At 42.3% G+C, this 13,868-nt stretch overlaps 2 protein-coding genes across 3 annotated transcripts; both read left to right on the forward strand.

The window, feature by feature from the left end:
• The first annotated feature begins 643 nt into the window (after nt 1-643).
• LOC104450667 (D-3-phosphoglycerate dehydrogenase 2, chloroplastic) lies at nt 644-5,877 on the forward strand. The gene is made up of 5 exons (XM_010065331.3): nt 644-1,476; nt 3,808-4,184; nt 4,513-4,623; nt 4,712-4,807; nt 4,892-5,877. The coding sequence occupies exons 1-5, from the start codon at nt 807-809 to the stop codon at nt 5,561-5,563; spliced, it is 1,926 nt and encodes a 641-aa protein (XP_010063633.2). The 5' UTR covers nt 644-806; the 3' UTR covers nt 5,564-5,877.
• Nucleotides 5,878-7,087: 1,210 nt separating this feature from the next.
• On the forward strand, nt 7,088-13,868 carry LOC104450668 (U2 small nuclear ribonucleoprotein B''). Of its 2 annotated transcripts, XR_005552179.1 has the most exons (10): nt 7,088-7,399; nt 7,728-7,907; nt 8,029-8,104; nt 8,886-9,015; nt 9,178-9,295; nt 10,335-10,426; nt 10,524-10,593; nt 10,691-10,773; nt 11,293-12,410; nt 13,420-13,868. XR_005552179.1 is itself a non-coding variant. In XM_039315543.1 (9 exons), exons 1-9 carry the CDS (start codon nt 7,253-7,255, stop codon nt 11,387-11,389), a joined length of 993 nt encoding a protein of 330 aa, XP_039171477.1. In that variant the 5' UTR covers nt 7,088-7,252; the 3' UTR covers nt 11,390-12,613. The 2 variants fall into 2 exon arrangements, 1 of the variants encoding a protein (XP_039171477.1); XM_039315543.1 differs by lacking the exon at nt 13,420-13,868 and having other exon boundaries at nt 11,293-12,613.

The following is a 13,868-nucleotide window of genomic DNA, read 5'->3' on the forward strand; positions in this document are numbered from 1 at the left end:
CTCTAAAACCCATGCTCGAATCCCGACACTCCCACTCCAGTCCCTCAAGGTAGAGCTTGGGACCTGGATGCCCAAACCCAAGCCCCTAGCACTTGCACCCCAACCCATTGAGGTTGGGCTCGAAGCCTGGACACCAGTGCTCTATGCCCTAGCATCTAGGTTTTGGGTTGACAAAGGTTGAGTGTGGGACTCCGGTATTCAAGCTTGGATTCTTGACACTTGGGCCTAGGTCACAAAGGCCGTGCCTAGGTCCATTGAGGTGGACTCCGGGATCCTCCCTGTCCATCGCAGTCCCAGATGGATCCAAGACTTTGTCCAGTACCTATAATCAATTCCTTGACTGTACCCAATTTCTTGACCACTCATGTGTAAAATATTAGTGCCTAAATAATATATGTCTATATAGACATATCTTATCATATGTTTTGATACTAAACCACACAAAATATTTTTCGCTTTATTTTTGGATTTCAATCACTTTATTTTTCACACACACACATATATTTCATTTAGAAACAATCGTAAGCTAAGCCACAACCTCTCTTGGTCGTTTTTAATCTATAAACGCGGGGGCAACAGGTCAGACCCCAGAACTTTCCACTTCTTTGACTTCCCCTATAAATACCAAACCAGATCTCTCAAATTTCACGCTCCCAACCAAAGTCAGAAGATCTGAAACAACCACTAACAATCAGAGCCCCAAAAAAAAAAAAAAAAAAAAAAAAAGAAGAGAGAGAGCAAAGCCAACACCCAAAAAAAAAAAAAAAAAAAACCCACAGAGAAGAGCTCACCCTTCTCCCTCTCCAATGGCGGCTGCTTCTTCCTCTACCAAATTCATCTTCCCACCTTCAATCTCTTCGTCGTCGCCTTCGTCTTCTTCGCATCAATCGAGATCGAAGCTCCTCCTCGCCTTCCTCTCTCCAACCGCCGCCACCGCCTCCCCACTCTCCCTGAAGCTCTCCCGCTCCCGTTCTCATTACGGCCGTGCCCCCCGCCGCTCTCTGATAGTTACCGATGCTCTCAAATCCGCCGAATCGACGGAGACGTCGGCGTCCAAATCTAGGAGCGCCGGGCGCGGAGGCGCCGGCTCGGCGGAGGACGGTCCGACGATCCTGGTCTCCGAGAAGCTCGGAGAGGCGGGGCTCGAGGTCCTGCGCGGCTACGGGCGCTTGGAGTGCCTGTACGACCTCTCGCCCGAGGAGCTGTGCAAGAAGATCTCGTCCGTCGATGCGCTGATCGTGCGCAGCGGGACGAAGGTGACGCGGCAGGTGTTCGAGGCGGCCAAGGGGCGGCTCAAGGTGGTGGGCCGCGCCGGCGTCGGGATCGACAATGTGGACCTGCAGGCGGCCACCGAGCACGGGTGCCTGGTCGTCAACGCCCCCACGGCGAACACCGTCGCCGCCGCCGAGCACGGCATCGCCCTCCTCGCGGCCATGGCTCGCAACGTGGCCCAGGCGGATGCCTCCATTAAAGCTGGTACGCGCCTTCGAAAAGTAAAAAGGGGTGCTCTCGTGATTGGTTGTTATCACTTCTTTTGTCCTTTTGCAGAATTATACTTTTTCACGTTTTAAATTCCATACTTTTAGCATTTTGTGTGCCGAATCTTTAGAAATTTAGAGGTACCGACACTTTGAAAACTAGTTTAAAACGATAAGATTTTGTTTTCTGGTAAAACGAGCCGTCAAAGTTCTGGCTAATTCCAAGCAAGTAGGAGGGAAATCAAGAGATCAACCTCATTGAATAGCGTGTGCTTCAAATGTCCATGATGTCAGTATTGTAGATGTAAATATCAAAAAGAGAAAATTTACACCATGGAGCTGTGAAAAGGTCCACTTTTGTATGGAGCGATTTGGTTTTAAAAAATCATACACGAACCTATTTTCACATAAGATGGGATGTCTCATCTTGGATCGGTTCTGACTTAACTTTAGAATTTTCTTAGTGATGCTTGAAGAATTGAATGGATTTTAGATGCAAAGCTCGCAATATCTCTACTGGAGAAGTCAGAATATTTCTTCTAGATCTAAAGATTTCAATTATTTTAAAGTTAGGTGAACTGTCTTTTTGAAGTTGGTAAACAGTACTAAGTTGAGCCAACTCATGTTGTAAATTATTCATGATTGCTCAACTTTAACAAAATTACTTTCATTCCTTCTCAATCTTAAAGATTGATGGTGGGGGAAAATAATGCCCGAAAAATCATTAGTCTCTGAAAAAGCTTTTTTAACCTGCAGTCCGTGCAATCAGACACTCTGTACAGCCTTTGCAGCATGGAATCTCCATTATATGATCGTTGTGTTGGATGAACTTGCTCATGAATTCGTCCTCTTTCAGTCAACCCCACCAAAAATTTTAAAAAAAAAAAAAAGAAAAACATTTTCTTTATTGTGGGGTTGGTGGTGGTGGTGGTTGCAGCTTTGAATTTGATATTTGTACAGAAGATCCGATGCATCATGAATATAGAAACCATCCCCTCGGATGCTAGTTGCTCTTTCAATGAAAAAAATGATAGTAAATGCTTTTTCTGCACCCATCACAGTCTTAGGGGGCCTCCACATGCCCCACATGTGCCTAAACTGTGCATTCTCGATAAACTAATGGGCGCCCTATATGCATCATAAGTTCATTAATTATGGAAAGATTATAAATTATTGTAGATGCAGTCTCTAGCCTGGACTAGGGAGATTCTGCTGTGGTGCATTTTGGAATTTCGTGGCTACCTTAGATCGGTCGAAGTATAGGTTTGGATCTCACTCGCGTCATCCACCAACCGAGAGAGATCTCTAGGGCTGCAAGTGGTTGAATCTATGAAAGTGACAACATAATCTAATTTCTACCCTTTTATTTTTCAAAGTTGGAAAAAGAATGTGATGTTTCTTTGGTTAGGCTTGGACTTTCTAGAATGGCCATGTGTCTATTAATATGCAGAGCATAAAAAGCCCATCTTCCTCCATGTCTTGGTCGACAGAATTTTACCTTTGAAAGAAGAGGGTAAAAACTCATATGGGATTCCACGAAAATGGGATAGCAAGTGAATACTCGGTTACTTCTTTTGGCAGGGGACAACTTTAAAGAAGGATGAAGTTTTGTCATAGCGTGAGGAAGGACAACTTTAGAGAGGAGAAATCTAATTTATGTAAAGTCGAGCTGGTTTACGGAAGCTCTAGTAGAGTTAGAATTATCATTCGCTTTTATAAGTAGCTCTTCATTAGCTCGATCCTTCTCAGTTCCCAGTCATATGAGTTGTGTTTAATTTTTCATAATCTAAGCTAAATTCTATTTCATAATAAACTAGATAAAGTTTCATTCTTTTTTTGGACTTTTTAGATCTAAATGAGACGGTATATTAATTTAGACTTCGCTACCTTTAAACCTCGTAACTGAACCATGGCCGAATGATTCTGCCCCACATAAACTGTTTCCTTAGAGTAAGAGGCTCAAGTTGTAGAATGTCTCTCTTTCTCTTAGCATATACAAGATACAACAGACCCAACATTTCGCTTTTTTTCGGTGGTTGGGAGTTGATTCGTCAGTGATCAACCTGTGCCACCGTTCATGTCTGGCTGGGCTCATGAAGATGGAGAAAGCTGCTGTCGGATATTGGCGGGTCCTTGCGAAGAACTTAGATAATTAAGTATCCTGTTGTTTTATTAGAATTACTCACATTTTTCTGGACTCATGATAATGCAAATGCCTTGACTCAGATACTCTTGCCTCCCTCAATTTTTTGATCTACACCCTCTCTAGTGCACGGTGAACTCGATTGCTACTTCCATGTTGCTAATCTAAATTTGCGATTTTCTCAAGGAAAATGGGAGAGAAGCAAGTATGTGGGTGTCTCTCTGGTTGGAAAGACATTAGCTGTCATGGGATTCGGTAAAGTGGGATCAGAAGTCGCGAGACGGGCAAAGGGTCTAGGAATGACTGTCATAGCGCACGATCCATATGCGCCAGCTGACAGAGCCCGAGCCATGGGTGTGGAATTGGTATCTTTTGATCAAGCCATTGCTACTGCAGACTTCCTTTCTCTCCACATGCCTCTCACGCCTACTACTTCCAAGATTTTCAACGACAACACATTCTCCAAGATGAAGAAGGGAGTTCGCATCGTAAATGTTGCCAGGGGAGGAGTTATTGATGAGGATGCACTGGTCAGGGCTCTCGATAGCGGAATAGTTGCTCAGGTGCACGTGCTTTCCCTTTCCCGCTTAGTCAAATTGCTCTTGCTTATGATAGTCTTGATCCGGTTATGTGGAAGGATTGTCTGCTTTATATCTTCATATATGAGGGAGCAAGAACTCATGGAGATTTGCTTGTTATGTAAACGCTTAGGCTCCGAACCGAATTGATGGTCAGGTGCTTTCTTTTGCTATAACAAGTGAGGAAAAAGATACATGACATATTCCTACCGTTGATTTGTTTCCTCAGTTGAAAGGCTGTCTCTCTGTTCTTAATGTTGTTTCCGAAGACTCAGTGAAGCTTATTTCTTCTTCTTGTTCTTGCTTGTAACAGGCAGCACTTGATGTCTTCACGAAGGAACCCCCACCATCAGACAGCAAGTTGGTGCAACATCCTAATGTTACTGTCACACCTCATCTGGGAGCCAGCACAAAGGAAGCACAGGTAACTTTACACTTGAAAACTTAAATAAACCAGGACATTTTCGCTGGCTATATAGCTGCTTCAACTAATCCACAGTAACATTGTACAGGAAGGTGTTGCTATCGAGATTGCGGAGGCTGTTGTTGGAGCATTGAATGGAGAACTTGCTGCCACTGCGGTCAATGCTCCCATGGTTCCCCCAGATGTAAGATATTCTACTACTTACATCTAGATTGCCCACTTCCAGTAACATATTGTTCATCAGCTAATCCCTTGGTCCTGTTCACAGGTTCTATCCGAACTGGCTCCTTATGTGGTGCTAGCTGAGAAGTTGGGTCGGCTAGCCGTGCAGTTAGTGGCAGGAGGGAAAGGAATTCAATCTGTTAGGGTCATCTATAGGTCAGCTCGCGACACAGATGATCTCGACACAAGACTTCTTCGAGCAATGATCACAAAGGGCATCATCGAGCCGATATCAGCGTCGTTCATCAATCTGGTCAATGCAGACTATACGGCCAAGCAAAAGGGCCTCCGAATAGTTGAGGAGCGGGTGAGCGTGGACGCCTCCCCGGAGTCTCCCATCGACTCAATTCAAGTGAAGATATGCAATGTGGAATCTAAATTCGCAAGTGCAGTCACCGAGGGCGGAGAGATCAGCATCGAGGGGAAAGTGAAGGATGGGATCCCTCGGCTTACTTGTGTGGGCTCGTTTGGGGTTGATGTGAGCTTGGAAGGGAACCTTCTGCTGTGCCGGCAAGTTGATCAGCCAGGCATGATCGGCCACGTGGGGAACATACTCGGCGAGCGTAATGTCAACGTGAGCTTCATGACCGTGGGGCGGACTGTGCGCAGGAGACAGGCTATTATGGCAATTGGTGTGGACGAGGAACCAAATAAGGAGACCCTCCAGAAAATCGGAGAAGTCCCGGCTATCGAAGAGTTCGTCTTCCTGAACCTATAATTCAAAATGATGCACCTCGAGGTGTCGAGGTCAATTTCTCTGATGAATAAAGCTACCGGCCGGAGATTCGTGGCAATAAGCTCTGTTCCTATCATTGCAGAAGCGGCGGTGGCAGTTGTGTTACCGTGATTTCCAGAGTGTTTATTGTGTCCCTCCCTACTCTCATCGTTCATCTTCTAGTCTTTAGCATTACCGGTTTTGAGAGTGTGCCATGGTTGTTTGTTGTATCCTTCTCGTGTGATATCATGTAGAACTGTATTCTTCTTCTCAACTTTCTTCCTCAGATATGAATGAAGTATTTCTTTTGGGAGAAATTATTTTTTACAAAGTCAGGATCGAATGTCGATCCGGCGACTGGCCTTCAAGGACAAGGAACAAGCATTGAAATTAAGCCTGCTAATTAGAAAAACATTTCACAGCGTAAATCTTTTTTCATAGCTAAGATAAACTTATGATCAGGTGTATCATCTCAATGTCAAGCAAAGGAAGAAATCATCATAGGTCACAACTGAATGAGCATCACTGTATGTCTTGAAAAGCTAATGTTTTTTTTTTTTTTTTTGGTGCTGGAGGAACTGGCTTGCAGTCAACAGATCCCCAGGTGACACTTAAGTAGGAGGACCCACCACCCCTGAGTCACACTTAATACACCTAGTCTCCTCCTGCGGTTTTGAAACCCCGCTGGTGAGGATCGGCGGGCGCTTATCACGTGGAGCCACCGTAGCCGGTGGTTTGAAAAGCTAATGTTCATCTCTCAATAGATCCCATTTTGGCCGCATTCCGACTCAGCAGAGTGAAGCAGTATGAAATCGCTATAATCCATTGAGCTTGTCAAATTGTCCTTGATGGAACAGGTCCAATGCTGCCAAATTGTCCATAAAATAAGAGAGAGAGGAAGAGAGCTAAGTACAAGTACTTATTGACGCACATTTGGGGTCTCACGATATTCATTTTCAATTTTATATGTGGAGGGAAACATAACATTCGAACTTATGTGACAACTCAAGATTATAAAAGACAAAATTCGTCATCAAGTGTAAAATACTATAGATACAAAGAACTACTATAGCGATCTTTTGGAGAAGGGAGAGGTGGGTGATGAATCTTCTTTGTTTTGAATTAATGTGAGTATATCTGTATTGATTTTTTTATATAATTAAAATTCAGGTAACACATATTTTGATTTTTTTTTTAAATTCAAAACTCTTGAAATGTTCTAGAAATTCAAATTCTAAACATAAATTCATACAATTTTTTTAAATTTTTTTTGAAATTAAATGATTTTTTTCTTATTTTGAAGAATAAGAAAAAAAAAACATTTTGCTTGTAAGTCCAAATAAGCATTCCCTATAGTATGATCTCTATTCTTTTCTTTCTTTCGTTATATTTGTTTGTGATTGTGGAAAAAAAGAAGAAAATGCTTCTCATTCTTTGGAAGCCCAGACCGGATCGGACCGGACCGGTCGGGCCGCCAAGGGCAACATGGGAAGAAGAAGGGTTCCGAGCAAAATGGAGCGACGATGATGGTGGCGACGTGCCCTACGCCCCAGATTCGTCCTCCAATTCCCAGAGTTTCTTGGAGTTCTATCCGAATCCGAAATCGCCCGGAGTCATCGATCTTCCCGGCGACCAAATCGGAGGAATCTAGAAGGTAGAGAGAGAGAGAGAGAGAGAGAGGGAGGAAGGGATATGGCAGGTGCTGGAATGCACCCCTACCACCAGCAATGGGCCCCCGCCACCGCCGCCGCCCCGCCTCCCGCTCCGCCGCCCGCCTCCGCCGCCGCCCCTCCTCCCCCGCCGCACGCTCACCCCTCTCCCATCGCTTCTCACGACGAGGTCCTCTCTCTCTCCCCTTGTGATTCTGCTGGCTTTCACGGTTTCGCGCTGCGTGCTTTTTGGCCTTTTGGCTTTTTAGCCATTGAGGCTTGTCTAACCCTAATTTGAAGTTTCGAATCTTTTCGGCCGGCGTTAGCAGCTACTGATCTTGTGCTGTGGCGTGATCTCAGTGAAATCTGAAAGCTCAATACGTCGTTTTAGAGCATTGACTTCTTTTATCTATCGACGGCCTGTGATCTACGAGTTCAGCTTCTCCTTCGGCTGGTGAAGTGATGGAGTGTGTGTTTGGTGAAGTGATGGAGTGTGTTTGTGTGTGTGATGTGTTTAGGTCCGGACAATCTTTATAACTGGACTCCCCGACGATGTCAAAGAGAGGGAACTCCAGAATCTGCTCAGATGGTTGCCTGGCTACGAGGCGTCGCAAGTGAACTTCAAAGGCGAAAAGCCCATGGGCTTTGCGCTGTTCTCGACAGCTCAGCTCGCTCTTGCTGCTAAGGACACCCTGCAGGTTGGAAGTGGAATCGCGCATTGTGCTGATTGATTATAATTTGCCGTGTCTCCTCTTTGTGTGTTGTTCGGGTTTATTTCCTGTATGCCGCGTTGACTGATTTTGTCCATGGGTTGGTTAGGATATGGTTTTTGATGCGGATACAAAATCTGTCTTGCACACTGAGATGGCCAAGAAGAATCTGTTTGTCAAGAGAGGTGAGCTCTGGCATGCCATATTATGATTACTATCCCAATCCGATAAATGCTGTCTCCAATTTCCATTTGAAATGGTGGGAAGAAAATTTGAGACTGCCTATAATTACTTGGTCATTTCTCTAGCGTTGTTATAATTATATCCAGCTTTCTCACTTAGACAATAAATTTGAGATTCAATTTTTGCAAAAACAAAACCTATAGGGAGCAAATGATGCTCAGAAATTTTATAAGTAAATAGATAACTCTGTCAACAACATAGTCAGAGGGGACATTCATTAATTGAATGTGAAGGGAAAGATGTTCGCCGTTATGTTTGGGTTCTGTGCGAGATAGCTTCTTTGTACTGATAACACCTTTGTGGCTTTAGTTGACCTTGTTATTCTTTCAATGGAGCTGAAGGATATGAAACAGCCAAAGGGGGGCCATTTGCTAATTTTTAATATTTCAGCGTTCTCTCGTCCTTTCCAACCTGTCTGTTTTACTCTTGATAGAGATTAATCCAAGCCAAACATCGGGAAACCTCAGTCATTGGTAGCCGAAAAGGATGAATTAATTGATTCTCTTTGTAGTTTTTTTTACTATTAGCACCAAGCATGACCATCTATACCGACAAGCTTGTTTTCTAATTAAAACACCAAAATAATGGTAGTTGATTCAAAGGTTAAAAAAAATTTGCCCCTCTAAATAGTATGCCTTACTTAGTTCACCTCTCTGCTTATTATTGTTGTTCGATCCATATTTGCAACTGAAATTCTGGATTTTGATATCCATTTATATGCAGGAATTGTGGCAGATTCTGGAGTTTACGATCAAAGTAAGCGCATGAGAACTGGTGGTGACTATACTCATGCTGGCTATGCCAGCCCCTCTCCATTTCATCCCCCTCCAGCACCTGTTTGGGGACCACATGGGTAACAGATACTTTTTCCCAGTGCTTATGTTTTATAATGGGAAGGATTTGCATGGATGGAAAAAGATCGAACTGAATGAATGGTTTAAAAAAGGCTTGTGCTGCTGTCAATAAGGAAGCACCTGCAGCATTATTCTCACCAGATACTGTTTATGTAATTTAGGTATATGGCTCCCCCTCCTCCTCCACCTTACGATCCTTATGCAGCTTATCCTGTACCTGCGGTGCCAATGCCTACTCCTGCTCCTGTTCCAGCACCTACCAACTATGTGCCTGTACAGGTAGAGCCGAATTGCTCTACTTCAGTTGTGACATTTATTAGTGTTTGCTCTGGCAAATCTTTCATTTGGATGTCAAACTTGTTTTTTTTTTTTTTTTTCAAATTATGACTTTTATGATAACTTAATCAAGCTTGCTTGCATCATATTGTCATCAACGTAATTGAAGTGGCTTTGATTTATTGCAAAGTTGAAGTGGTTTCCTGTACTGTTGAAGTTGATTCGATCATGAAATTGAATAGCTGCTTTTTATATGTTGTTATTGAATTATTTTCTCTCCACCTGTATAAGCTAATGACGCTTCAAATGATGTCAACTTGCTGGCCTTGTTCAATAGGCATCTTGCTAATGCTTCTTGTACCAGATATTATTTCTTGATCGCGTGAATGTAGAGCATGCATTAGTTTAGTACACAGACCGTCCTGTTGACATGATATGAGGATCATCTTCTTGCAAACTTGTCAATACCGTTTTGATTCTCTACTCTCTTCAATCTTTTGTAAGGATATTGAGCTAGAGGTATGCTCATAGACCTTTCAGAAATATTATAAGGTCCTTTTCAAGATGCTGCTTTGACAAATCATGCCCAAATAATTCCTTGCTTATGTCTCCTTGCCATTTGGGTCATTAGCAATTCTTACTTGCTTGACCTGTGAAGCTTGGGAATGTACTAATTACTTCAGTGAATGGTGCTCATCCTTTCCCTCGACCACGAGTCTTGTTTGTCTGTTTATCTCTCTCTTTCTCTCTGAGTCTAATCTGTCAATAATAGATTTGGGCAGGGGCACTTCTGTACCTCTGCTGATTAGTTATCTTGGTCTTTACGATAGAAACAAAATGATGGAAAAATAAAAAAAATACAAGTAGATAAAAAATGTATGTGCCTCAGTATTTATGTACTCAAGCATTTCTTTTGTTTCCTTTTTGTCTCTCTCTATATATATATATATATTTTTTTTTTTAAAGAACGAATTCAAAGTGTGGCTGTTCATGTTTGGTAAATTGTTAGAAAACCTACACATTTCTTACGATGGTTTTGCAGAACATGAAAGACAATCCTCCATGCAATACCTTGTTTATTGGGAATCTTGGGGAGAATGTTAACGAGGAAGAACTCAGGGGTCTTTTCTCTGTGTAAGAAATTTTACCTTTTCATGCTTCCCCTTGCCTATTTAGGACATGGCTGCTGGAGGAACTTCATTTTTCACCTATTTGGAATCTGATTACACAGGCAACCTGGTTTTAAGCAGATGAAGATCCTTAGGCAGGAAAGACATACGGTTTGCTTTATTGAGTTTGAAGTAAGAATACTGCTACCATGCTAGTTTTACTTCATTTGATGCTAAGAACATTGTTTAGGATGTCTAATGCCACAAATTCATTCATTTGTTTGGACAGGATGTCAATAGCGCCACAAATGTACATCATAGTTTGCAGGGTGCTGTTATCTCCAGCTCTGGTTCTGTTGGCATGCGAATTCAATATCCTTTTGCCATCTCTTTCGCTATTGTGAATGGGTTGTTTATTCTTGTCATCCTCTCTCTTTTTTGAACCTTCATTGCACTAATAGAACTTTGTTAGCTCAATTTATTCTGAGGATCTCTAGAAAGACACTGATGCGGGATAACTATCTGGTAGGAACTGCCTTTATGTTATTCTCCAAAAGTTGCAGCATATGGATTTACAATTATATTAAGACTTTAAGTCAACACTCTAGGGTGGAGGAGTTGTGTTTGTGTGACTGTTTACTGTCATTGTTAATTCGACTGTTTTAAGCAATTGGCAGATTTATCCAACAGTATACCTTAATTGACATCTTGATTTCTTGTCTAGCTTCGAATTTAGCAGTTACCAAAATCATGACTTTGGAACTTCCATTTTATATGCTCTTTTTACTTACAATGCATGTTGGCCATATATTGTCAGTTGTTTTTCATTTATTTATTATATCATCGTGGCTTTTTATGACTTGCCTTGTCATTTCTTTGACGTACGATTACATACTCAAAGAACCCATTTGGGAAAAGAAAGGATGGCGGTCAGCTTGTTGCAGCTTCAGGTGCTAATGGAGCTCCACAGACGATGACTTATCAGTAGCTTGAAGGGGATGTACTCTGTTTCTCATGCTCAACAAAATCGAACTACCTCATCATAGGATGCATCTTGCAGCTGTTCCATGCATCCATTCACCATCAAGTCATGAACATTGGCATCTCTCTCTACATGTGGATGAGACCACCTAGATAGTTGTATCACTAACATGTCATCTGGCCATGTTATAGTTACTGAAGTCATGCATTTGTTAAGCAGGACAAACTTTTGCTTGGATTAGTTTATAGAGGCTGACATATTTATCTGTATGTTTGTCTAGTGCATCAGTCTGCACAATATTTGGTTAATTTGCTTTAGCACCTCAGTTGCCATTCAGTTCATTGACATAAGCAATCACAAAGTCCATCAGTAGATGACATGTCATGCAGATGTAGTGGGCTATTGAACGCCTAAACATATCATGGACACAAGGAGATAACAATATTCGGACATTGGAAAAACATATCATTGCTTTAGCACCTCAGTTGCCATTCAGTTCATTGACATAAGCAATCACAAAGTCCATCAGTAGATGACATGTCATGCAGATGTAGTGGGCTATTGAAGGCCTAAACATATCATGGACACAAGGAGATAACGATATTCGGACATTGGAAAAACATATCATTGCTTTAGCAACTCAGTTGCCATTCAATTCATTGACATAAGCAATCACAAAGTCCATCAGTAGATGACATGTCATGCAGATGTAGTGGGCGATTGAAGGCCTTAACATATCATGGACACAAGGAGATAACGATATTTGGACATTGCAAAAACACCCTCCATCATCTTCAACTGTCTCATAACATTACTCTTGCCATCATAACAACATCGGTCATAGACATATAGCGAATTCAATATCCTTGTGTCCCAAGTGAGGAAGTCATTACACTGTTTTAGCAGAATTATTCAGAGAATCGAGATTACAAGTTGCTGTGACTTTGGTACAGGCTTGGTAATTAACAAATGAGAAAGCGCCGTACTTCTGAGGAGGTCCAAGCGCTGCAGCTGCTTTTTCTAACAGGTGATTTTGCTTTTAGGCAGGAGTGCTCTTAGATTAACATCCCTTCCTAAGTTGACAGATCCACAGGGCAGATCTTATCTTGAATTTAGAACTGTACAGAAAGTTTTTTCGAGGCATATCTTCAGCAGATTCATTTTTGGTCAATCGTAGTCGTAAGAGCTTTCTGATGTATGAACTTGAAATTTAAAAGTCAGTTCCTGACATGATGCGCTCGCCTGATCCTCCTCCAATTTGTCTAATGTCTCTGTTGCGAATTCTATAATATGGGATGTGGCTGATACTACATATGGGAGCATTCCCACTAAGCATTAGAATAGTTCCTATGGTTTCTTAGTTAAGGAGATCGTTGCTGTAATGGGATGGTAAGCAATAATCATGTCTGAAACTGCTTAGGTTTCGACATTGAGGCCAGATATGGGATGAGATAACGTGGCTTTGGAACTGCATGGTCACGTTTGCTACAAAACCTGTAATTTGATCATCAAAATCGGTGTTGCATGTGCATCGTGCCAAAGAAGCTGGATTAGATACTATGCGCGCTTCTCTCACATAAGCCGAGAGGAGAAGCATACATGGCGCGAAACACCTAAAGAGGGAGCTGGATGGCTTCTTTTTCGGTGAAATCGGACTATCTGCAACTCTCCTGTGCAAGCCTTGGCAACGTCGGGCATTACCCCTGCCGAGCATGCCCCTCTCTCTCTCTTTCTCTGTCTTCCCTTTGTCAGTAAAGTCTATTGGTATTATGAAGTTGGCATTTGAACTTTTTGTGGAACCAGAGATTAGATAAACAAGTTCTTCTCGTGTGCACGACCGACTTGAAGCTAATTCAAGTATTCGAGTATATGATCTAGTTTATTAAGTATAACCTCGACCTGTTACGGAAATCGGTGTACTTTATATGAAATTTGCGATTAGATACACCAGTTGCATCTAGTGTGCAATTTACTTTACTGAATTGTTGAGCTAGAAACGTCCTGACTTTCATGTGGCCTGGACCAATTGGTGCAAGATTATCGAGGGTGCCAGACAAAGGAGTTTCAAAATCATCAAAGGGCAAAGGCTCGGTCACAGCGGCAACCACGATTAAGTCAAAACCCCGAAGCCACCGCACAACCTAGTCATGTCGATACGAGAAATTGTCCTTGAAAGCATGTTGCTGATGCTAGCAAGAAAAAAAATGGGAACGGGACCAGCTACGAGGAAAAGCTCATAGAATCATAGAATCAAGTGAAGGCCAAACCTGCCGGACCATCAGAGATGGTAACCGTAGACTTGCATTTATATATATATATATATTTGGCATTTGTACACCGGAGTAGACGGTTTCTGGGTTTTCCTATGTTGTCGATGATAAGTTTTGTTTTGGCTCCTTACACTATGTCAAGGTATTCGAGCTTTCGTAGGTGTATGTTTTTTGGCTGAACAAAGAGGAATTTAATCGATATAATGGCTTTATTA

Source organism: Eucalyptus grandis, chromosome 6 (assembly GCF_016545825.1).
Source record: "Eucalyptus grandis isolate ANBG69807.140 chromosome 6, ASM1654582v1, whole genome shotgun sequence".
Lineage (NCBI taxonomy): Eukaryota > Viridiplantae > Streptophyta > Magnoliopsida > Myrtales > Myrtaceae > Eucalyptus > Eucalyptus grandis.